Genomic DNA, 23,148 nt, shown 5'->3' on the forward strand with positions numbered 1-23,148 from the left:
TTTGTGTCGTTATTTAGAACTTCGGTGATGTTTATGTGACCAGAAATAAACCATAAGCCCATGGTAAAATTGGTTTTGTTTAATGTTTCACTTCAATTGGCACTTTCCAAGAACATATCAGCAACATTAAGTGAGGACCTGCTGTAACTGTAATTCTTTAGGGTCATTGGGCCAAAGAAAATAAATAAAATCACATTCAAGTACCTTTTGTACAAAATCACTTCCAAGACTTTCAGACACACCCACATATTTGAGAAAAAAAAACTAATTTTGTCTTTCTTCCTTATGACTACCAAATCTATTCAAATTCACAGATGGAAACATGGATGTCTGAGTAAAGTGTTAGCAAATTTCAATATTTTCTTGATCCACTTCTGGACGAAGAAATTCCTGGCATATATCAATCAGTAACTTTGGGTCTTCTGTTTTTGTGTGATTGTCTCAAATTGCTGGTACATGTTGACAAAAGGTGCAATTCCACACAGGCCCATAGGCAAAATACAGGAAAACATAAGCCTTAATTTTAAAGTAATTTTGATTCTTTTTCTTCCCCAAGGGTGATTTCAAACTGATGTGCGATAATGCTATGACTTACAATCGACCTGAAACTGTGTACTACAAAGCAGCAAAGAAATTGCTTCACACAGGATTTAAGATGATGAGTAAAGTAAGATGATTTATTTTTCTTGATCTGTGTACCTGATATATGCACGTTTTGTGGTGAATCTGTAGAGTATTTACTCAAGCAGACATAAATCCAGTATTTCATTTTGCTGCTTGCTAATACAGGTCTCACATCAATTTTTTTTTAACTTGTTCATTTTTTGGAATGTGGTTATTGTTGATGAGACCAGCTTCTACAGACCTAATTGTGTTTGATGGTCGCTCAAAATAGTCCAATTTCTTGATTCACTGCACTTGTGGTGAAGATGCTCCCACAAAACTATTAATTAGGGAATTCCAGGTTTTAGAGCACCTGACAATTAAGTATATCAATTTAGTAATACAGCTTAAAATGATTGCTGAGAAACATGCTGATTACTGCAATAGCGCAATTGCGAATTGCATTTTTTTCTTGTAATATGTTTTGCACATGATTAGCTCCTTTCAGTTATTAATAAGACAAGGAGCAGAAATAGGCTACTCAGCCTGTCAAGTCTGCTCTGCCATTCAATAGTGAACTGATCCATTTTCCCACTCAGCTCCACTGCCTGGCTTTCTCCCCATAACCTTTAATGCCCCAGCTAATGAAGAACCTTAAATGCACCCATTGACTTGGCCTCTACAATGGCCTGTACAACAAATTCCACAGATTCACCACTCTGGCTGAAGAAATTCTTCCGCATCTTTGCTGTAAGGGACTGCCTTTTAATCAATACTATGTTCCAAAGTGCACTTAAATTGGGTTTAAAAAAAGTGATGAACCATCATCAACTTGAGGAATTTAGTGTGTAGGTCATTGATTTAATCAACTACAGTTTGTATTGCTAGAAATCACAAAAGTAAGAGGAGAAATATGAGCAAAGTAGATTTGAAATACATGGTGTTATTACACATTATTGAAGTAGGTTGACTTTTGATGCTTGTATTTGTAAGTGATTTAATATTAAAATGTTTTTCAGATTTATGAAATTGGAATGTCTTTTCATGTTGTCTTGATATTTTTTCAGCATTAACTGTGTGTTTCCACCATTGTATCTCTTTGGCCTTGCCTTGTGTTCTTAGCTATCATATCTTTGTAAAGGTTCACCATAGTTTGTGATCCATTTATTGAATGTTTCTATTAGTATTCTTCATTATTGAGCCAACAATGCTCATCTGAAATCACTCTCATTCACAAGAGTGTCAGTCATAAAATGCATTACACATCAATGACCAGCAACTACTAAATGCTGTGCATGTGCATGCAGTTCACCCCAGGACTTGGGGAGAAGTAAAAAGCGTGCCCTTCTATGTCTTTTGCTTACAGGAGCGTCTGTTAGCTTTGAAGCGCAGCATGACATTCATGCAGGAGATCGATTTTTCTCAGCAGGCAGCACTGTTAGGCGATGAAGATGTAACACAAGAGGAAACTGTTGCAGAAGTGACTATAGTACCAGTTGAAACAACCACCAAAAAATCCAAGAAACAAAGTAAAGAGGTTATAAGGTAAATTACATTTCAATATCAAATTGCTGCAACTTTTCCAGAGCACCTTTCAAAACTTTGTAAATCCTTTAGAGTATCTTTAAAAGATTTTCTAGACTATAAACATTTTAAAAATCCCAGTTGGAAATATGTTGCAACAATAAGATTAAAAAAAAATATTTTCAAAGAGTCATTGAGGTTGAAACATTAGGAAATGTTGAAGTGTTAGCCATAAATTTATATATCCGCCATCTCTGTTGCTGTAACAGCGCAGTAACCTGCTAGTATTGGAAAATTTTTTTGATGAATGAATAAGAATGCCCAAAAAGTGCATTCTTTAAATTATTCTTCCTGATGATTTTTAAAAAAATGTAACTAGCCTAATAAAACCTACATTTTCTATCCCATCTCTCCTGAATTATTGGATGTAATAGCTGTCAGTCCTTTAAATCACAGTAAATCCTTTTTTTCATCATTCTGAAAGTAGAAATCAAAACTTTATGATAGATACCAGTTAATATGTCATTCTGCTCTATTCCTAATCTCCCCACAATAGGCAGGTAGTTCTTCTATATACTTCTACACCTGAAGAAAGGTTGAGGTCTTATATATAATTTACATCTATTGTAATATTTTAAAATTTCAAACAGTAGAAATGTGTAAAGACTTGAAATTACAGTTCTTCAGTTGACAGTGCTTTCCCCAGCTTTGCCTCTTGCTCTCAGCTTGTTCCAGGGTAGGGTTTTATTTATTATACTACTTGAAGCTTCACTCCACCTTGTGATCTTATCCTTAGAATCAATGTTTACCATCTGGAGCAGATGAGTACAGATGACTAGGAACCACAGCTAATCACTTGAGTAGCAGTGCTGGTCCAGTGAGAACCAGCCCAGTGAATCCTTGCTCAGACATTGTTGTATTATATCAGTCACCTTGTCTATTTGGCAATTATTCTTTTATGGATTATCATTGGTGTTTTGAATTCTTACAATGAAGTTGTAATACCTTGGTCTGTAATTCTTCTTAATAGAACATGTATTAGAGGAACGTAATTGCATAGTGTCACTTCCTGTTATAATATCACCTTTTATAATATTTCAGTTACTTGTATGAGCCGGAAGGAAATGCATGCAGTTCAACTGACAGTACAGCTGAGGAACATGTCTTAGCTTTGGTGGAACATGCAGCAGATGAAGCTCGAGATAGAATTAGCAGAAGTGCTGCTAATTCTAAGGTATATCAGTAAGTCCATTGGATATCGCATGTAGTGTACATAAGAATGCACAAAATGCATGATACTAGAGTAGATGAATCGGCATTACTGATTCTACATTTTGATGATCTTTGGAACCATTTGTATTTCATAAACAATGCAGCAGGAAGCAATTCCTGTGCAAATCTCAGAATGACTCTTCTTCCCTGTACAATTTAAAAATTCACTTTTTCCTCCCATCTTTATTTGTTTCTATTGTAAAACACTGCTGTGGATTCTGACTCTCGTTTTGGGTATTTTATACCATGTCTTTGGCCCAACTTAGTAAACCACAATGGAAGAATAAATCTGTCTCTCCCCTTTGATAATGTAAATTGGTGGCCTGCAAGGTAACCATCAATTCAAAAATAGTCTACATAATAGAATATATGAATCAATCTCATGGACTGGAAAGTATTCGTCTCCACAGAGTATGGATGACAATGAGATGTCCGTGAATCTGACTTCTGTGTCTGTATTGAGCTGCTAAAATCAAAAATCGGGGTGGGGGGTGGGGGGGGGGGGTCAGGTGTTAGCACATCTAGCTTCCTATTTATTTCTGGGCTCCCCACTGCTGTTCTAAATTGAGGGGCTGGGGATAGTTGCCATATATAGCATAACCCTCTTTCAAGTCTCAAACCTTGATTAAAAATTTCAAGTGGATTGTTTATTCTTTATTTTTAATAAAGTATAAGGAGTTAAATGTATTTTGGCTAAATATTTATCTATGTTTAATGTTTCTTGATATCAAATATTAATATAAAATCTACAAGACTGTTAAAAAGATCTCTGGCAATTCTGAGCTATGAAAAGGCCATCAGAGCCTTCCGAAAACGGTACCTGAAGCAATTACCACTTGCCTTGGGTGACAGCTACAGAATTGAGATCTTCAGACTGGCTGGCCTCACAGAGCTGCAAGTGATAATTGTAGCAATAGGTACTGAGCATTTTGGGAAGGTTGGGGTGATGGGAAGAGAACCAGATACTGTAAGGTAAAACATCATGAGATGGGAATGTGTAGGGAGTTACCCTGTACAGGGCAGTAACAAGAAGGGGAGGTGTCCTTGTACTCCTGTTAGGTAAAACATCATGAGATGGGACCAGAGAAGGAGTCACCCAGTACTAAGGAGTAACAGAATGCATCCTTGTACTTACAAGATAAGAGAGACATTGATGGATTGAGAGGCAGGAAGCTAGCAGGGAAAGGATAGCAACAGTTTTAGTCATTGGACAAGTAATGATATGATGATGTTCTAAGCATGTATCCAAGGGTATAAAAAATCACCATTTTGCTGATAACGGCAGAATGCATTCTCCGACTAACTTGGTTGGTCGCAAGTGTTACAATCCGGTAATAAAGAACAAAGAACCCTGATTTCGACTCAGCCTGGTGTTTGTCTCACTCATTCATGAACAAAGCAGACCTAACAATACGGCTGCCTAGTGTCTCAGATGTAATTGTTTTCAATAATTAAAAATGTAAATTGAAAACATTACTTGAACTATCAATATTTAAAATTGGACATTTTTGTAAGGTGTAATTATAATTAAAGATCTTGGCTATTTTTATTTCAGTGAATCAGGTTTTCCCAATTGATCCCATAGAATTCTGCTACCAGCAATGTTAATTTTTTTTTATTTCATGAGAACTTTGATTGCAGAGTGGATTGATAGATTGATATATAAGAATGCACCTTGACTATAAGAGAAATCGGTGCATTTTATCTAACCCAAAATTGTATTTCATTCCAGATTGGGTACCTCAAAAAGGAAGGTGAAGGTCCTTTACTCTTTGCTGTTGTAAACCAATCTGATCCAGAGACAGAAGGCAAGTTGACTCTTTGACGCTTACAGATTTTTGAATGTTTCAGGGTGAAATTGACCAGCAGAGCAGCAAGATGTACAATTAGAATATAGAATTGTCAGCTTCTTTCTTAGTACGTTTAATTATCTTGAGATTTACTCATTCATATGGTATTTGCTGGCAAGGTCAGCATTTAACGCTCATACCTAATTGGAAAGATGATAGGCAACATGAAATATTAGTCCTTTGAAAACATCCCAAGAGACTTAAAAAGCTGCGAATTTGTGTTTGTGCATAGAGCTGTGCATGAATTGCCACTCTAACGGCCTTATGAGGGTCCATTTAAAGTACTGCAGCATAATGGCACAACCTGTGTGTTGGACATAGGTAGGTGAGAGATCAGAGACATTCACAATTGATCGCCTTAAACCTGCACACTTAAACCTGGACAAGCCCATAGTAGTACCACCAGCATGCATATGAGGGAGACCACCCAAGTACAGTAGGCAGACAGAGATACCGGCATTAGTGCCTCCAGAACCCGTTTTGACGGGGGGTGGGGGGGAGGAGGAGGGGCTATGTGGCGGCTCGCCTGCTAGTAAATTAAACTGGCTCGGGAAGTCTTGGGCATCAGGGGTGGCTGGGATCCTGGGGTTTTAAAAAGTGCTTGGGTCCAACAGTAAACTGTTGATTTACGTTTGAACTCAAATCAACTACGACTCTTCATTTCGCATCACCATACAGTGACCACAATACCATGTATTTGATTCATCGGTGAAATTTCTTAGAGATACATGGTGACCTTTTATGTCTTATTTTCATTTGATATAAATGTTTTTAATGTGATTAGATGTACTCACTCTTCCAGGTGAGATATCGTCTTACCTTTGTTTTTTGATTCACGGTATGAATCAAAAGCTACAATATATATGTAACCCTCAAGATGAGCAGCTCAGATTTTTTGGTTTGTTTTTTTTAAATAGAATAGGTTGGGTGGGTTTTTAATATAATGACTTTTCTGTCTTCACCCAATGCAATGGAGGGGGTCTGAGTTTATACTGTTTGAAATTTTATCTTGACATGTATATACCTATGTGATATTTCAGTTTTGTTCCTTTTTCTTCATTGTACTATATTTATTATAAAAACAAATAAAAAGGATTGAAAAAATAATAATTTTGTTAGGAAGAATGTGAGGGGAGGATGGAGGGCCTTGTGGCAATTGAGAGTTATTAAACTGAATTTTGCTGAAGGTTAGTGCTTTTACTTAACTACTGTCATAATAAAAGTTGCAGTTGCATGTTCACCATTATCAGTATGCAGTTAGGGAAATTAACACAGAGGTACATTTGTTTGCAATGTCCACATGTTACCTAGAGAAGCTCTATTCATTTATGATGATGAATAATGATTGCACATCTGATTTGAACATGTATAAAACCTCTCTGTAATAGAACATGTATTAAACTTCTGTTAATATTGAAACTTCTGTTAATATTGCAGAGGAAGAAGTTCACCCAGTGGATTTGAGTTCCCTAACAACTAAACTCCAACCAGGTACCAATACAATGGGATTTAAAGATGATAGAAGAAATAAAGCTTTATCAGGTAAGACTTTATATTGGTTTAAAAATATATATAAAGAGGCTAAATCAAACTACCTGTAGTTTTTTTTCCCCAAAGAATATACAGTACAACTCCAATTATCCAAAATGGTCAGGACCAGGCCTATTTCAGATAAACAATATTTTTGGATAACTGGTCATTTTTAAAAGACAGCTCAGTAGCAAAAACAAATCACTTGTAACAGTGTTTAAACAACAACGAACAACAAAGAAAAATTTTTAAGCATGAAATACGACAAAACAACCTGAACAAAATAAGATAAATCCAACACTAAAATCTCAAAATTGTACCCGGAGGTTTTTTTCAACCTGTGATATAATTTCAGCTCTGAAAAAAATTTGGATAACTGAGGATTTCTGACTGTTTTGGATATCCTCGTTTATCCAAATATTTTCAGAGGCGAAATTGTCATTTTGGTTTGAAATTTTTTGGATAAATGAGGATTTCTGATTTTTCTGAAATCCTCAATTATCCAAAAAAAAATTCAGAGCCGAACAAACATCACTTCCAGGTCCAAAATTTTTTTGGATAACTGAGGATTTTGGATAATTTAATTTCGGATAATCTAGTTGTACTGTAATTAGGACATAGCACACTGCAGCAGCATAATTTAGGCTCTGTAGTCCACAATGTTGTGCCAAACTATATAAATCCATCCATGATCAATCTAACCCTTCTCTCCCCCATGGTCCATAACCAAACCTCCCCTCCCCCTTCCCCCACCATCCCCTCACCATGACTCATTTTTCTTACATCCATGTGCCTATTCTTTTAAATGTCCTTATTATAACAGCTTCAGTCACTACCCCCAGCATTCTTATGTTTAAGAGGAAACTACCTCTGAGATTTTCCCTAAGCAGATTTTCATTTAAACTGGTGTCCTCTGGATTTGGCCATTGCCACCCTAGGAAAAAGATGATGGCTGCCACTCTATGCCCTCATAATAATATTGTCACCTCTCATCCTCCATTGGTCCAAGGAGAAAAGTCCTAGCTTGCTCAATTGTTCCTCAAAGACATGTTCTCTAATTCAGGCAGCATCCTGATGAATTTCAACATTTTTCAAAGCTTCAGCATCCTTCCTATAAAAAGATAAACCTGGAAAAAAAACACCATACACTGTGTGGTCTAACCATAGTTTTAAGGTGCTGCAAAATTAGATCGCGGCTCTTGAACTCAGTCCCCCAACTAATGAAATCCAACACACCCTACACTGCTTTAACCACAATATCAACTTGTATGGTCACCTTGAGGGATCTCAAGGTCCCTCTGTTCTTCCACACTCCGAAGAGCTCTGCCATAAACTATGTACTTTCCTTCAGGTTCGATCTTCCAAAGTGCATCACCTTTTTATATGGAATTCTATCTGCCTCTTCTCTGCCCAACTCTATATTCTGTCTTTTTCCTGTTGCCTAAGGTAACCCTCTACACCAGTGGTTCTCAACCTTTTTCTTTCCACTCACGTACCACTGTAAGTAATCCCTATGCCATCAGTGCTCTATGAATAGGGTTTGCTTAAGGTAGTATGTGAGTGGGAAGGGAAGGTTGAGAATCACTGCTCTAGGCCCAACTGTTACTGAAATATTTTGCTTGAGAAAATTTGTCATTGGTCCTTTTCCTTTTGAGTTATGAAACCGTGCACATAACGAGTCAATTAAGTATGATTAAAACTGGTTTTCAAATTTTTTCTTTCCACCTACCTTCCACCTTAAGTAATCACAGAGTACCTATGGTGTAGGGAATGTTTAAAGTGGTAGGTGAGTGGAAAGAAAAAGGTTGAGAACCACTTCTCTACACATGCACAACACCTCCAACCTTTGTGTCATCTGCAAACTTCCTAACTGACTTTTCTATTTGTTTGTCCAAGTCATCAGGGATCCCAGAACATGTCCTTGTGAAGCATCATTAGTCACTGACCTCCAGTCAGAATGCACTCCAGATATTACCACCCTCTATCTTCTGTGGGCTACCCAATTCCAAATTCAAGCAAGTCAAGGTTTCATGGATCCTATGCTTCATGATTTTCTAGATAACCCTACCATGGGGAACCTTGTCAAAAGACTTTGTAAAATCCATTTCAACCACTCTACCATCATCAACCAGTTTATCACTTCATCTAAAATCTCATTTATGTTTGCCCTTCCCAAAGCCCTATTAGAGGGATAGTCTTATTATCCCTGATAAGACTATGCTTCTCCACATGTTCATAAATTATGATCGAAAGAGTTCTGTCCAATAGCCTACTGCTGACATGAGACTTGCTGGTCTATAATTACCTGGATTCACCCTATTACCTTTCTTGAACAACTGGACATTTGCCATCCTCCAATTAACAGGATAAATGACGTGAATTTGTGGAGACAGAATGTCAGAAAATGGATTTGATGGGGTGGCATCAGTAGGTTGGACCCCCAGGATCAGTACTGGGTCCTTGGCTAATCCCATTTTGATTTGATGATTTGGAAGAAAAAGAAAGAATGCAACATATTCAAGTTTGCAGTTAGAACTGAACTGATCAGAGGTTGAGCTTTGAGGAAGATTCATTGCCTGTAAAGATTCAATGCCTGTAAATAAAAGAACAGGTAATGCTAATGGAGCAAATTGATGACATTTTAAGAAGAATGTTTCCATATTTTGATTAAAAAATAGAACACCATTTTGTTTTAAGTAATGGGAATTAAGTCAATGTTGGAGATGTGTTGGAATAAGCAGGGGCATGCAGCAAGTAGTTGGTCAGATAAATGGCTTGTTAAACTATTTCCCCAGGGTCAAAATATTGATGAGTTTTCATACTCCCATAAAATGCTTAACTTTACTTTTGAACTTGGAAACAAACATTATGTAAATGGATTAATTTGCTCGCATCCTTGAATTTATTTGAGTCAATATTTATTGTTTTCATGTTCAAAATGAAACCTGTTAGATTTAATGGCATTCAGACACTTTCTTTATTCACTGCAGTAACTTATCTCAACTGTGTGTACACTGCACAGTCAATCCAAAACAATACCATCTTCCCAAATCTTACTCCAGAAGAGACAGAACTGCTGTATTCCACATATGGAGAAGAGACTGGGGTGCAGTGCGCCTTGAGGTAATCAAATTCTGAAATACCATGAGAAAACCATTGGTTTTTTTTAATATATTGCATATAGAAAAATACTTGCTGCAAAGAGGTTTTGATTTTCCAAACATAATTATTGGAATTTGGATGTGCATTTATCCTGTAGATTGTGTTATTTCATTGTATTCCTACCTTTCCATCATATGTGAATAACTTAATCATTTATACCATCTTTTAGGTTAGAGTCACAGTTATTTCATCTACACTTAAAGTTAATATGAAAAGAAATGACTGTTAAGTGATAATTATAGCAATGTTAATATTTGTTGTACACATGAAATGCTTTTTAAAAATATGACCTTTTAGAGGCCATTTATTGTAATTCTTTTGAGGGACTGCATTGCAGGCTAATGGAGAGATTAAATAAACCTGACATTTTTATGGACAGGAACTCTGCCAACAGATGAGATCATTCTTCTTTTGGATAGTAGTTCTGTAGGGAACATTCCTGTGTTATTTTTCATTGATTTTTGTACTCTACATTACAAAATACTAACCACTACCTCAGCCATTGGACCCACCATTGAGGCCATGCGAAACTCTGGATTGAAATGAACTGAAGGGAGACCTCTTTAGTATCTAACACCTTAGCTCGAGAGATAATCAATATAATTAATATCCAATAGTGTGGCCAACCTCAAAGTTTTTTTTTTAATTCCACTGTATATTTTTTTTAAGGGGTGTAATGGATTTTAATTACATTTTTACTTAACTATTTAAAAAATTTGACCATTTTAATTGTTTCTAAATACCTGAATACACAAGACGTTTTACATCAGTTAAATTATCCTCCAAAGCACAGAGCTGCCGTGACTACTGGAAATGGAGCCTCAGGTGAAACCTTGTGATCACTTGAAGCTTGTTTGGCTTTGTAAAAGGGCAATTGAATGGAGGCTGCCTAAACCACTCATCTCTCCAGTTCCATCCACCTTCTCTCAATTTCTCCATCTTCACTGCATCTGTTCCCAAGATGAGGTTTTCCAGTCCAGAGCTTTTGAAATGTCTGCCTCTACCAACATGGCTTCCCTCCACCACTCAGCCCTCACCTGCATCTCCTCTCTTTCCCACTCATCTGCCCTGGCCCCCTCTGCTGCCAGATGCAACAAACAGAATCCCTCTCATTCTCACCTACCACCTCACCAGCCATCGCATCCAAAACATCATCTGCCAGAATTTTCGCCACTTACTACAGGATCCCACCACCAGACACATTTTTCCTCTCCTCCCCTCTCAGCCTTCTCCAGGGACCATTCCTCTGCAATTCCCTCATGCACTCATCCCACCCCACCTATCGCACCCCTGGCACTTTCCCCTGTGCCCACAGAAGGTGTGTCACTTGCACCCACACCTTCTCCCTCACCATGACGGAGCCCCAAACAGGCCTTTCATGTGAAGCAACACTTCACTTACATCCAGATTATTTATTGAATCCAGTGCACCCTTTGTGGAGAGACCAGTTGCAGACTGGGAGATTACTTGGCAACCACACCGACCTCTCAGTGGCCAACCATTTCATTTCTGGGTAACACATCGTGCTCACATCTCTGTCCATGGCCTTATGTGCTATCCCACCCTGACCACTCACAGATTGGAGGAACCACACCTTATTTTCCGTCTGGGCACCTTCCAACCACATGGTATGAACATTGACTATACTGCTTTCCATTAAACCTGCTTGCCTTTTCTTTCTCCTCCCCCCTTTTCCTGTCCTTGTAGTTCTTTCACATACATAGCCCTATCATTCCCCCATTCCCCCTCATTGCTGCTGTCCCCTCTGTCTCTCCACCTATCATCTCATGCCTTGCCACTCTCCCCTTCCCCCTCCTATTCTTGTTCGGACGCTTGCCAGCATTCTCTCATACTTTGATGAAGGGTTCAAGCCCAAAATATTGGTTATGTATCTTTGCCTTTGTTTCATAAAGGACACAGTTTAACCTACTGAACTTCTCCAGCATTTTGTGTTTTTACTCCCTCCAGTTTCTCTTTGTTTCCTGGCATTGCACAATAAAGGTGTAGGTAAGGTAGTGTCCACCAGATGGCATCAGGTACTTCAAAAAAAATGCTTTTGGCTTAGAATTTCTGGATGTAAACTTGCTAATAATTACAATTTCTTTCATACAAAATAGACAGTATTCATTTCATTAATACAATATTAGGTAGTCATTACTTGAAGATTTAAAATCCAGAAACAGCAGAAAGAAATACCATGACCTCTTACATTTTGATTGAATTTAATTTTGCAGGACTTTTTTTTGAAAGTGCATAATATGTGTGTTCTAATAATATTTTTTCTGTAGTTTGCAAGAGTTTGTTAAAGATTGTGGAAGTTCCACAAAGAAAATTGTCGATGATTTGTTGAATCAAATCACAGCAGGGGAACATTCCAAAACTGTCTACCACTTATCACAAGTAAGAACAATCTTGCATAGCTGTAATAGATATTAATGGGCACTGTAGGTCATCCAGCAGATCACACAAATGTCTAAAGAAAGTTAAAAATGTATTGATTTAATTAGGCATTTGGAATATTCAACTTTTTATAATGAATTCAAACTCTGTAACTAAAGTTTACAATTCAACAATCAGACCAGTATTTTGATTATTTAATCTGATTGCTTCTATTTGCATTGGTATCCAAGCAATTCAGAGTGCGAGAATGGGACTGATGAGATTGCACAACAGGGTTGACAGAAACTTCAGAGGCATCCATGAGCCATATATAGTTGAAATTATCAGTAGTCCTCAATAACCAAAGCACTTTTTAAAAAATGTAAATAAGAAAATTGCCTCAGAACTATTCAACAGAATCCTTCAGTGAATTATTGAAATATATTTTGTATTATAAAAGAGCTTGGGATCAAGGATATTGTATTACTTTAATTGGAGTAAGTCAAGTATATAAGGTAATCACTGAATTTTATTTCTAGGATCTGGGCATCTCTGGCAAGACAAATTACCATTCCCATTTGCTCTTGGGAAGGTGAGAGCAATTGGGGATGGTAATACCAATTATGATTTGGTTGCCATTTTACTTTCGTGGCCCATTTTATTTGGAAGTTCTTTAATTTGGACCCATTGACAAGGAAGGAACAGGAATACATTTCCAAATGGGATAATGGATGAATGCTTGTTGATTTAAGCATTTGATGCCACATATTTTGGGGGTTAGGGGTTAGTGCCACATCAAAGAAACATATGGTGAGTTTCTTCGTTTCTTTTCTGAGGCTAATAGGTTCCAATTTTCTTTTATTGGGAATGGTTAGAATATGAATTTTGCAATTAATGAACAGCTTTGAAGTATTCAGGACGGGTCTAACTAAATACCCATGAGAGAAAAGGATGGAAGATTATGCTGATAGATTGAGAAAAAGCAGTATGCATATCAGAAACATTTGCAAAAATAACAATAAACTTTATATAATAGTTTAACAATGTTTAAATCCTTTTTTAGAAAAGAAATATCGAGCAAAAATCAAATAAGGATACTAAAATGAATCTTGATGAAGTGCAGGTATGAAGTTTATTCAAAGATTTTATTTATTGGAAGCCATAATCTCATGTCAATAATAAATTGGGTTCTGGAGACATATCAGTTTAACCTACTAAAAGAGGGTATGAGTAGAAGTTCTAGCAATAAAACCTCCACTTTATTGCTCCTAAAAATTTGAACTTTCTACTCACTAAACATCACCATATTTAACATAGGTTGCAACTGTTGAGGTGTTGCTGTCCTCTTTCACCAGGAAGATTTTTGCTCCTCCTAGTGTTGAAGGTATTCTCAAAGTGGCTTCAGACCAGCATAAGGCAGCACCAACGTGATTTTCTTAGGTAGGCAGACACTGAAAAATTGTCAAGTTGCTTTCTTTAGTCTTTTCAAAAATCTTAATAAACCCTTTGAGTCCATCATTTGTAAGAGTCTGTGGAATATCCTGTTAAAATGTGGCTTCCAAACACCATTTAGCATTTCAAAACTGCAACCATCCTGTGCAGTAGGTCTATCTCCCTCTGAGGCAGATGCCAATGGAACTGGTCAAAATCGGAGTGTCATCATCCCAATCTTGGGCTGGTGGCAATGTCTTTCAACCTCTCTCTGGAATAAAATAGTGGTGCTGGCGGTGCTGCTTCAGTGGCAACGCTGATGCAGAGAGCGGAGACATAGTGCTCTCCAGTGGGTCCAACCGTCCAGTCCATCTGTCTTCGACTCTGTACAGGCTTTAAAAAGCTGGTTGAAGAGACGATGGTGGTTTTATTTAAAATCCTGTGACCTAAGATGGTGGTGCTTTATGTTCGGCAGCCACCAGACTTCAGAGAAGCAGAGGATTGGCGTTGGGCACCAGAAAACAAAGCAACCACCCCCAACTTCAACTCCCCCCCCCAAACATAGGCAGATGAACTTACAGCGTGAATTGAAATGTGGAATTATGACATTGTGGCCATAAGTGAAACCTGGTTACAGGAGGAATAGGACTGGCAGCTCTATCTTCCAGGCTTCCATTGTTTCAGGCAAAATAGAGCGGGGTGGGGGGGTGTGGAGGCTGAGAAATGGGTAAGGTACGGCCATACCCATGGGGGTATATTATTAGGCTGCCCATTAGTCAAAGAGAATTGGAGGAGCAAATCTACAGAGATAACAGACAACTGAAGGTGATGGTAGGAGATTTTAACTTTCCATATATTGAGTGGGACTCCCATACCGTAAAAGGGCTGGATGCCTGGCAGTTTGTCAAATGTGTTCAAGAACATTTTCTTAATCAATATATAGAAATACCAACTAGAGAGAGTGCAATACTAGATCTCCTATGGGGGAATGAGACAGGGACAAGTGACAGAAGTACGTGTAGGTAGGTCGTGTTTAACCAATACAATAGTTTTTTTTTGAAGAGTTAACAGGAAAGGTGATGAAGTAAAGGCTGTGGATGTTGTCTACATGGGCTTTATTAAGGGTTTTGACAAGGTCCCACATGGGAGATGAGTCAGGAAGATTCAGACGCTCAGTATTCATAGTGAGGTAGTAAACTGAATTCGACATTGGCCATGCGGGGTAGATGACTGCTTCTCAGACTGGAGGCCTGTGTCTAGTGGTGTGCTTCAGGGATCAGTGCTGGGACCATTGTTGTTTGTCATCTTTATCAATGATCTGGATGATAATGTGGTAAATTGGATCAGCAAATTTGCAGATGACACAAGATTGGAGGAGTTGTGGACAGCAAGAAAGGAATTGCAGAGGGAGCTGATCCAGATCTCTCTGCAAGCAAGGAAACTTGCAGAAAGTTCTTGGACCTGCTCGAAAAAATTAGCTGAAAAATGGCAGATGGAATTTAATGCAGACAAGTGTGAGATGTTGCATTTTGGAAGGGCAAACCAAGAAAGAACATACATGGTAAATGGTAGGGCCCTGAGAAGTGCGGTAGAACAGAGGGATCTGGGAATACAGATGCATAGTTCCCTGAAAGTGGTGTCACAGGTAGATAAGGTTGTAAAGAGAGCTTTTGGCATATTGGCCTTCATAAATTAAAGTATTGAGTATAGGTATTGGGATGTTATGTTAAAGTTCAATAAGACATTGGTGAGGCAATGTGTGTAGTTTTGGTCACCTAACTACAGAAAAAAATCAATGAGATTGAAAGATTGCAGAGAAGATGTATTAGGCTGTTATAATGACTTCAGCAACTGAGTTACAGGGAAAAGTTAAACAGGTTAGACTTCCCCCCCCCCTCCCCCCACCCCGGAGCGTAGAAGAATGAAGGGAGGTTTGATATAACTATTTACAATTATGACGGTTATAGATAGAGTAAATGTAGGTTGGCATTTTCTACCAAGGGTAGGTGAGATATGAACCAGAGGACCATGGGTTAAGGGAAAAAGTTTAGGAGGAACATTAGAGGGAACCTCTTGACACAGAATCGTGGGGGTGTAGAATGAGTTGCCAGCTGGAGTGGTGAATGTGAGCTCAGTTTTAACATTTTAGAAGAATTAAGTACATGGATGGAATGGGTATGGAGGGCTATAGACTAGGCAGAAAAATAGTTTGACTGAAGGGGCCTCTTTATGTGCTGTCATGTTCTATAGATGTGGATGCAATTCTATTTTGCCAGCCTTGCCTACTGCTTATGCTCAATACAGTGTTCATAATCATGTCATCATACCAGTATTTTGGCTTACAAAGCAATAAGTCTCCATTTTCAATTGCTTTCCTTTATTTCTGTTTTCTAATTGAATGCATAATCTTTTCTGCTCCTGCCTCATTTTACCTTTCATCTGTACCATTAGTGCCTATATTAACTGTTTTTTTTTGTAGGCTCCAACAATTTTTATAAAAGAGGAACCCAAGTTGCAGCCTGTCTGTCCAGAGATATCTAAACCAATAATGGTGAGAGAACCTGAGCATAGAGTAATTTTATTAAAAGCAGAAATAGTTTTGATTAAAAATGCATCTTATATGGTGCCTTTCTTAGATTCAGGACTATTGACCCACTTAGGATCAAACTAAGTAAAGTGTGTTCGCTGGTGGTCAGTTTTCTCTGACGATGAACAAAATATAAGAGCATGTTTCAACTTCAAAAAGTGAAAATATTCAGTTAAGTACATTTGCCTAGAAATTATTTAAGGAATTTTTGAGAAAACAGTGGAACTGTTTGATAATGAATTTGAAAATTAGATCCACATTGTGATCCATCAGGAACTTGATTCTGAAAATAAAATCTGATCGATGCAGTGTTTAAATTGTTCCGTCTGACAGATCTATAACACTCAGAATATGGCACTGGTGTTGAGCTATTGATATCTGGCATTATGACCAGCGATGGACAATCCTGAGAAAATGGCTGTAGTTTTTTTGTTTAGATGCTGCTAAGTCGCAGAAATGTCTCTTTATTGTAGTTCCCAATTAATCACCGAATGTTTCAAGAATCACGAAAAGGATAATTAAAAGGGGAAGAGAGGGCAATATCAATTTTTAAATTACTGGATAAAACGATTTTATAGTTTGAAAGTAAAATGAAAATTACCTTCAGAACGTGTTAGAAATTATTCAAGCGACAGAACAAAAATAGTTTGCAAGGACAGAGCATAGAAGATTAGGAAGGTGAGAAATAAACTTTCAGTAAGCTGGAGGTTGTAAATGCTGGGACTTCTGTCACCAAAAGCTTATTTTCATGAGAAGTCTAACTTGCAGTTGGTTGATTACCAGCTCAGGAAGGTCAACATATCAGTTTTATCTCTTCATCAAAATTGGGGTGTTACTCTTTTTAGTCGTTCAGTATTCATTTGTGATTTTTATTCTCATTGCATGTGCTGCATTCAAACAGATTTTATTGATCAAGAATGTTTTTAAAGTTCTAGCCAATTGTATTGTAATGCAAAACTAGTGGTGTGTTTCAAAAATATTGCTTGTGCAAAATTAGCAGTTTTAATCTAATACTTGCTCTTGGAAAGATTTTCATCTATCTGAATTGAAAATGCTTTACGAAAATCTAAATATTAATGTTTTTTGTAGGTAAATCTTCAATATTGGGCAGAATGTTGGTAAACTATGAAATGCTCTAGATGTGCAGAACTTGTGAAAATTACAGGACAATAAGTTGCTTCCATATTACAATTGATACTTGGAAGTATGATGTGGTAGCAATTAGTGAGACATGGTTGCAGGAGGGATGTGATTGGCAACTGAATATCCCTGGGTTTCGTTGTTTTAGGTGTGATAGAGTCGGAGGGGCAAGAGATGGTGGGGTTGCATTGCTTGTCAGGGAAAATATTACAGCGGTGCCTAGGAAGGATAGATTAGAGGGCACATCCACGGAGGCTATTTGGGTGGAACTGAGGAGTAGGAAAGGAGAGGTTACACTTGTAGGGGTGTATTATAGACCGCCCGGAGGGGACCGAGACCTAGAGGAGCAAATCTGTAGGGAGATAGTAGATATTTGTGATAAGCACAGGGTTGTAATTATGGGAGATTTTAATTTTCCACATATAGATTGGGAAACACATTCTGTGAAAGGAATGGATGGGTTAGAGTTTGTGAAATGTGTGCAAGATAGTTTTTTACAACAATATGTAGAGGTGCCGACCAGAGAAGGAGCAGTGTTAGATCTACTGTTGGCAAATGGGATGGGTCAAGTGACGAAGGTTAGTGTTGGCGAGCACTTCGCGTCCAGTGATCATAATGCCATCAGCTTCAATGTCATTATGGAAAGAGAGAAATCAGGGCCAAGGATTGAGGTTTTTGATTGGGGAAAAGCTAGATTTGAGGAGATGCGAAAGGACTTGCAGGGTGTGCATTGGGACAATTTGTTTTATGGGCAGGATGTAGTAGAGAGATGGAAGTCTTTTAAAGATCAGATTTTGAGAGTGCAAAAGCTTTATGTTCCTGTTAGGTTAAAAGGAGGGGCAAAAGGTTTGAGAGAGCCGTGGTTTTCAAGGAATATTGGAAACTTGGTTCGAAGAAAAAGGGAGGCGTACATTAGATATAAGAAGCATGGAGTTAAGGAGATGTTTGAAAGATACATTGAATGTAAGAGGAATCTTAAGAGAGGAATTAGGAAAGCTAAAAGAAGGTACGAGAAAACTATGGCAAGCAGGGTGAAAACAAATCCAAAAGAGTTCTACAAATATGTTAATGGTAAGAGGAAAGCTAGAGACAAAATTGGTCCCTTAGAAAATCAGAGTGGAAAACTGTGTGTGGAACCTAGAGAAATGGGGGAGATATTGAACAGTTTCTTTTCTTCGGTATTCACTAAGGAGAAGGATATTGGGAGATGTGGGATAAAAAAAGCAAATTGGGTAAATATGGGGAATATAGAGATTACAAAAGGTGTAGTTTTAAGGCTTTTGAAGAATATAAAGGTGGATAAGTCTCCGGGACCAGACGGGATCTTCCCCAGGACATTGAGAGAAGTGAAGGAGGAAATAGCAGAGGCTCTGGCGGTAATTTTTCAAATGTCATTAGATATGGGGATAGTGCCGGAGGATTGGCGCATTGCGCATGTGGTTCCGTTATTTAAAAAGGGTTCAAGGAGGAAGCCTGGCAACTATTGGCCTGTAAGTTTGACGTCTGTGGTAGGTAAATTAATGGAGAAAATTCTTAGAGATAGTACTTATAAACATCTGGATAGACAGGGTCTGATCAGGAGCACTCAACATGGATTTGTGGGAGGAAGGTCATGTTTGACCAATCTGATTGAATTTTTTGAAGGGGTGACTAGGAATGTGGATGAGGGTAGCGCAGTGGATGTTGTCTATATGGACTTCAGTAAGGCCTTCGATAAGGTACCACATGGAAGGTTAGTTAGGAAGGTGCAGTCTTTAGGTATAAATTTTGAGATAGTCAAATGGATTGAACATTGGCTGAAAGGGAGAGGCCAGAGAGTGGTAGTGGATAATTGTCTGTCAGGTTGGAGGCCGGTGACCAGTGGTGTGCCTCAAGGATCTGTATTGGGCCCATTGTTGTTCGTTATATACATTAATGATCTAGATGATGGGGTGGTGAATTGGATTAGTAAATATGCAGACGATACTAAGATAGGTGGAATAGTGGATAATGAAGAAGGTTTTCAAGGATTGCAGAGGGATTTGGGCTGCTTAGAAAAGTGGGCTGAAAAATGGCAGATGGAATTTTATGCTGATTAGTGTAAGGTGCTTCATTTTGGTAAGAAGAATCAGAATAGGACATATGTGGTAAATGGGAGAGCATTGAGGAATACAGAAGAGCAGAAAGATTTAGGAGTGACGGTACATTGTTCCCTGAAGGTAGAAACTCACGTGAATAGGGTGGTGAAGAAGGCTTTTAGTATGCTGGCCTTTATCAATCATTGCATGGAATATAGGAGTTGGGAGGTGATGTTGAGATTGTATAAGACGTTGGTGCGGCCTAATTTGGAGTTCTGTGTGCAGTTCTGGTCGCCTAATTATAGGAAGGATATAAACAGAGTGGAGAGAGTGCAGAGAAGGTTTACCAGAATGTTGCTTGGGTTTAAGCATCTGGAGTATGGGGAGAGATTGGACAGATTGGGTCTTTATTCTTTGGAGTGTAGAAGGTTGAGAGGGGATTTGATAGAAGTATTTAAGATTATGAAAGGGATAGACAGAATGGATGTGGATAGACTATTTCCATTAAGAGGAGGAAAGTTTAAAACAAGAGGACATGAGTTAAGAATTAAGGGGCAGAGGTTTAGAGGTAACATGAGGGGGAACTTCTTTACTCAGAGAGTGGTAGCTGTGTGGAATGATCTTCCGGGAGAAATAGTGGCGGCGGAATCAATTGTATTATTTAAGAAAAGGTTGGACAGGTATATGGATGAGAAGAAGATGGAGGGTTATGGGCATCGTGCAGGGAGTTGGGGCTAGAAAGGGGTGTTTGGTTCGGTGTGGACTAGAAGGGCCTAATGGCCTGTTTCCGTGCTGTAATTGTTATGTTATATGTTATGTTATTTTTAAAAGTTGTACTTTATTCATTACTATAGGCTGGTGGAGCAGATGGCAATGCAGGTGACAACCGTGCTGGCTTGGATTTCATTCCTGTGAAGTCTTATTCTGATGTTTCCTTGGATATTTCTTTATTAAACTCACTAGGTGAGTGTGAGTTGTAGTTGGGACATGGTCTTTCAAGTGGCCAGTTCCAACTGAATTCTTACATAAATATCACATTTAACACTGAATGAATGACATTTACATCAAATTAACAAAAGTTCAAACCTTTTCCTTAAGAGACATAATCTTCTGAAACCAAAAGCAGATCATGATTTTAAGTAGACATTAAGAGTCGTTTGTTGCTCCTTGTTATTTTGGCCTTTTTCTGATCTAAAGAGTTTAGTAAAATGGGTGTGGATACCAATTGACATCAGAAGATTCTGCTATAGATGATTTTTAGCAAAGCAAAACTGTGTTGATAACAGTTTCCAAAGTAAATGCTGCATTATAAGTAGATAAATAGATAGTGTCCACTTTATTTTCCTGTAATTAGTGTCAAGATGGCAAAACTGTTTTTATTGACTTAATGTAAATGACCAACACACAGCAGTAAGTGTCACGCAGTATTTCTCATTTTAGTTTTGGTCTTTATGATTAATTACAGTACATAATTCACAGCTTTGGATGAGCTTACAAAAATCCATTTCTTTGACTTGAATTTTGAGAGTCTTGCTTTGCTTTTGTTCCTTTCCTGAATCATTTGTATTTGCATGTTCTTCCATTCTTTACAGTTATACTTACATCACAGCTTTCACAGCACTGCAGAATAATTGTTTAATGTCTAAAAAGATTTTCATTCTGCAACATTTTAGCAACATGAAATGTTCAAAATTAGCAAAGGTTAACTATTTATAGACTAGTATTTACCAGTCAAAATACAAACACTGAAATATTGCTACATTTGTGAATTGGTTAGCTTATTATTATTTTACCTTGGAATACAAATTTGAAACCATTTGACCCAAACGAGTCTTGTTTTTCTGTCTGCATGTTCCCATATATAAATTGTGTGTCATCTTGTTTCTGATGGTTTTGATTATAGTTTGATCAATGAATATTGATAATTGAGCAATCTTCCTCTTAAAAGTCAAATGATAATGGTTTTCCATAAGTGGAAAAGTTTTAGTGATGGAAGAAGATGTTGACTAGGTTAGTGAATTGGAAAATGTTCCATTTCTCACTTGCGGCAATCCTGCCCCGCTGAGCAGAACATTTTCCATTTTTCTAAAGCAAGCCCCACCCTCCCCATGAACGCTTTTCCAGTTTGCTCTAATTTGTTTACTGTATCCCTTAAGAGTTTACCAGTTTCCTAGGATACCTAAGCTGCACCTTAATTTAAAATTTGTCACGTTTTAGGGAAAGTAGTGAAGAAGGAGCCTGATCACGATGATAACCAGAGAAATCTAGATGAGACCACCAAGTTGCTGCAGGATTTGCATGAGGCTCAGACAGAACGCGTCGGTTCCCGACCTTCCTCAAATCTCAGCTCAATCTCCAGCAACTCTGACCGTGAGCAGCACCACCTAGGTATAAACTAAGTTAAAATAGTTTTGGTCCAGTTTGCGCCTGCTGAACTTAGATTAAGATTAGTCTTCAGAGAATTGTCAATGAGACCCTTTTTTTTTGCTGTTTGGAGAAAAGTATGCCAGATTTGTCTTTGCATGTTCTGTTGTGGTACTGTTGACTTAGTAGGTGAGACAAATGCAATGATGGAAGCTATTTAATCTTGTTGCTCCTCCTTGTGATATTATTTGTTGTTTAACCTTTCTCTTCCTCACCCTGTTCCACATAATCCCTCTCTACTTCCTCACGATTCAATTACTGCACAGGTAGTCCCTGACTTACGCTGGGGTTCCGTTCCGGCACTCCTATCGTAAGTCTATAAAGAGTACCGCACATACTGTACCATTTTTTGTTAAATTAAATGATGAATACCTTTATTCCACACTAAAACAAAATTAATGTATACAGCTGAAAGCACACTGGGCCTGAAGAATGTTTGAAGAATTGCTGGGTGATGGGGAGGCTAAAGCAACAGGGTCATCAATTTCACTCTCTTTTAATGATGCTCAAGAACAGCTCATACAACGTACTGTATCATCGACACCTGTTGAAGGTTCTGGACCATCGACACCTGTTGAAGATTCTGGACCTTCGAAACCTGTTGAAGGTTCTGGACCATCGACACCTGTTGAAGGTTCTGGGCCATCGACACCTGTTGAAGGTTCTGGGCCATCGACTCCTGTTGAAGGTTCTGGGCCATCGAGACCTGTTGAAGGTTCTGGGCCATCGACACCTGTTGAAGGTTCTGGACCATCGAAACCTGTTGAAGGTTCTGGGCCATCGACACCTGTTGAAGGTTCTGGGCCATCGACACCTGTTGAAGGTTCTGGGCCATCGACTCCTGTTGAAGATTCTGGGCCATCGAGACCTGTTGAAGGTTCTGGGCCATCGAGACCTGTTGAAGGTTCTGGGCCATCGAGACCTGTTGAAGGTTCTGGGCCATCGACACCTGTTGAAGGTACTGGGCCATCAATACTTGTTGATGGTTTAATAGGCATAGTCTTCTTCAGGAAGATATTAAATTTTGACTGGACAGATTGTTTCTTCTTTTCAATGTAAATTTCTCTGTAGCAAGCAAGAGCATCATGTATCTGCCTGTCACCTTTTGCAAATCTCTTGTAATTGACGTCGATTTCTTTTACTATTTATACACCCCTATTGATAGTAGCAAGCGCTTCAGCCAGTTTCT

At 38.3% G+C, this 23,148-nt stretch overlaps 2 protein-coding genes across 8 annotated transcripts in view; both read left to right on the forward strand.

Annotated features, from left to right (window-relative positions):
• The window catches only part of brd9 (bromodomain containing 9), a 159,107-nt gene that overhangs the window by 52,036 nt on the left and 83,923 nt on the right, over positions 1 to 23,148 (forward strand). For 4 of the 7 annotated variants that reach the window (XM_069913316.1, XM_069913318.1, XM_069913314.1 and 1 more), the window contains exons 6-16: positions 557 to 667; positions 1,970 to 2,148; positions 3,229 to 3,361; positions 5,132 to 5,207; positions 6,687 to 6,791; positions 9,770 to 9,902; positions 12,230 to 12,341; positions 13,384 to 13,443; positions 16,231 to 16,302; positions 20,390 to 20,498; positions 21,753 to 21,923. In XM_069913316.1, coding sequence (XP_069769417.1) covers positions 557 to 667; positions 1,970 to 2,148; positions 3,229 to 3,361; positions 5,132 to 5,207; positions 6,687 to 6,791; positions 9,770 to 9,902; positions 12,230 to 12,341; positions 13,384 to 13,443; positions 16,231 to 16,302; positions 20,390 to 20,498; positions 21,753 to 21,923 — 1,261 coding nt within the window. The remainder of the gene's footprint in view (positions 1 to 556; positions 668 to 1,969; positions 2,149 to 3,228; positions 3,362 to 5,131; positions 5,208 to 6,686; positions 6,792 to 9,769; positions 9,903 to 12,229; positions 12,342 to 13,383; positions 13,444 to 16,230; positions 16,303 to 20,389; positions 20,499 to 21,752; positions 21,924 to 23,148) is intronic. The other 3 variants (XM_069913315.1, XM_069913317.1, XM_069913320.1) reach the window with 3 other exon arrangements.
• zdhhc11 (zinc finger DHHC-type containing 11) overlaps positions 21,874 to 23,148 on the forward strand; it is a 126,026-nt gene continuing 124,751 nt past the window's right edge. Inside the window, exon 1 of the mRNA XM_069913327.1 lies at positions 21,874 to 21,923. The gene's annotated coding sequence lies outside the window, so the exon portion shown is untranslated. The remainder of the gene's footprint in view (positions 21,924 to 23,148) is intronic.

The sequence above is a fragment of the Narcine bancroftii genome, chromosome 1 (assembly GCF_036971445.1).
Source record: "Narcine bancroftii isolate sNarBan1 chromosome 1, sNarBan1.hap1, whole genome shotgun sequence".
NCBI classification, from domain to species: Eukaryota; Metazoa; Chordata; class Chondrichthyes; order Torpediniformes; family Narcinidae; genus Narcine; species Narcine bancroftii.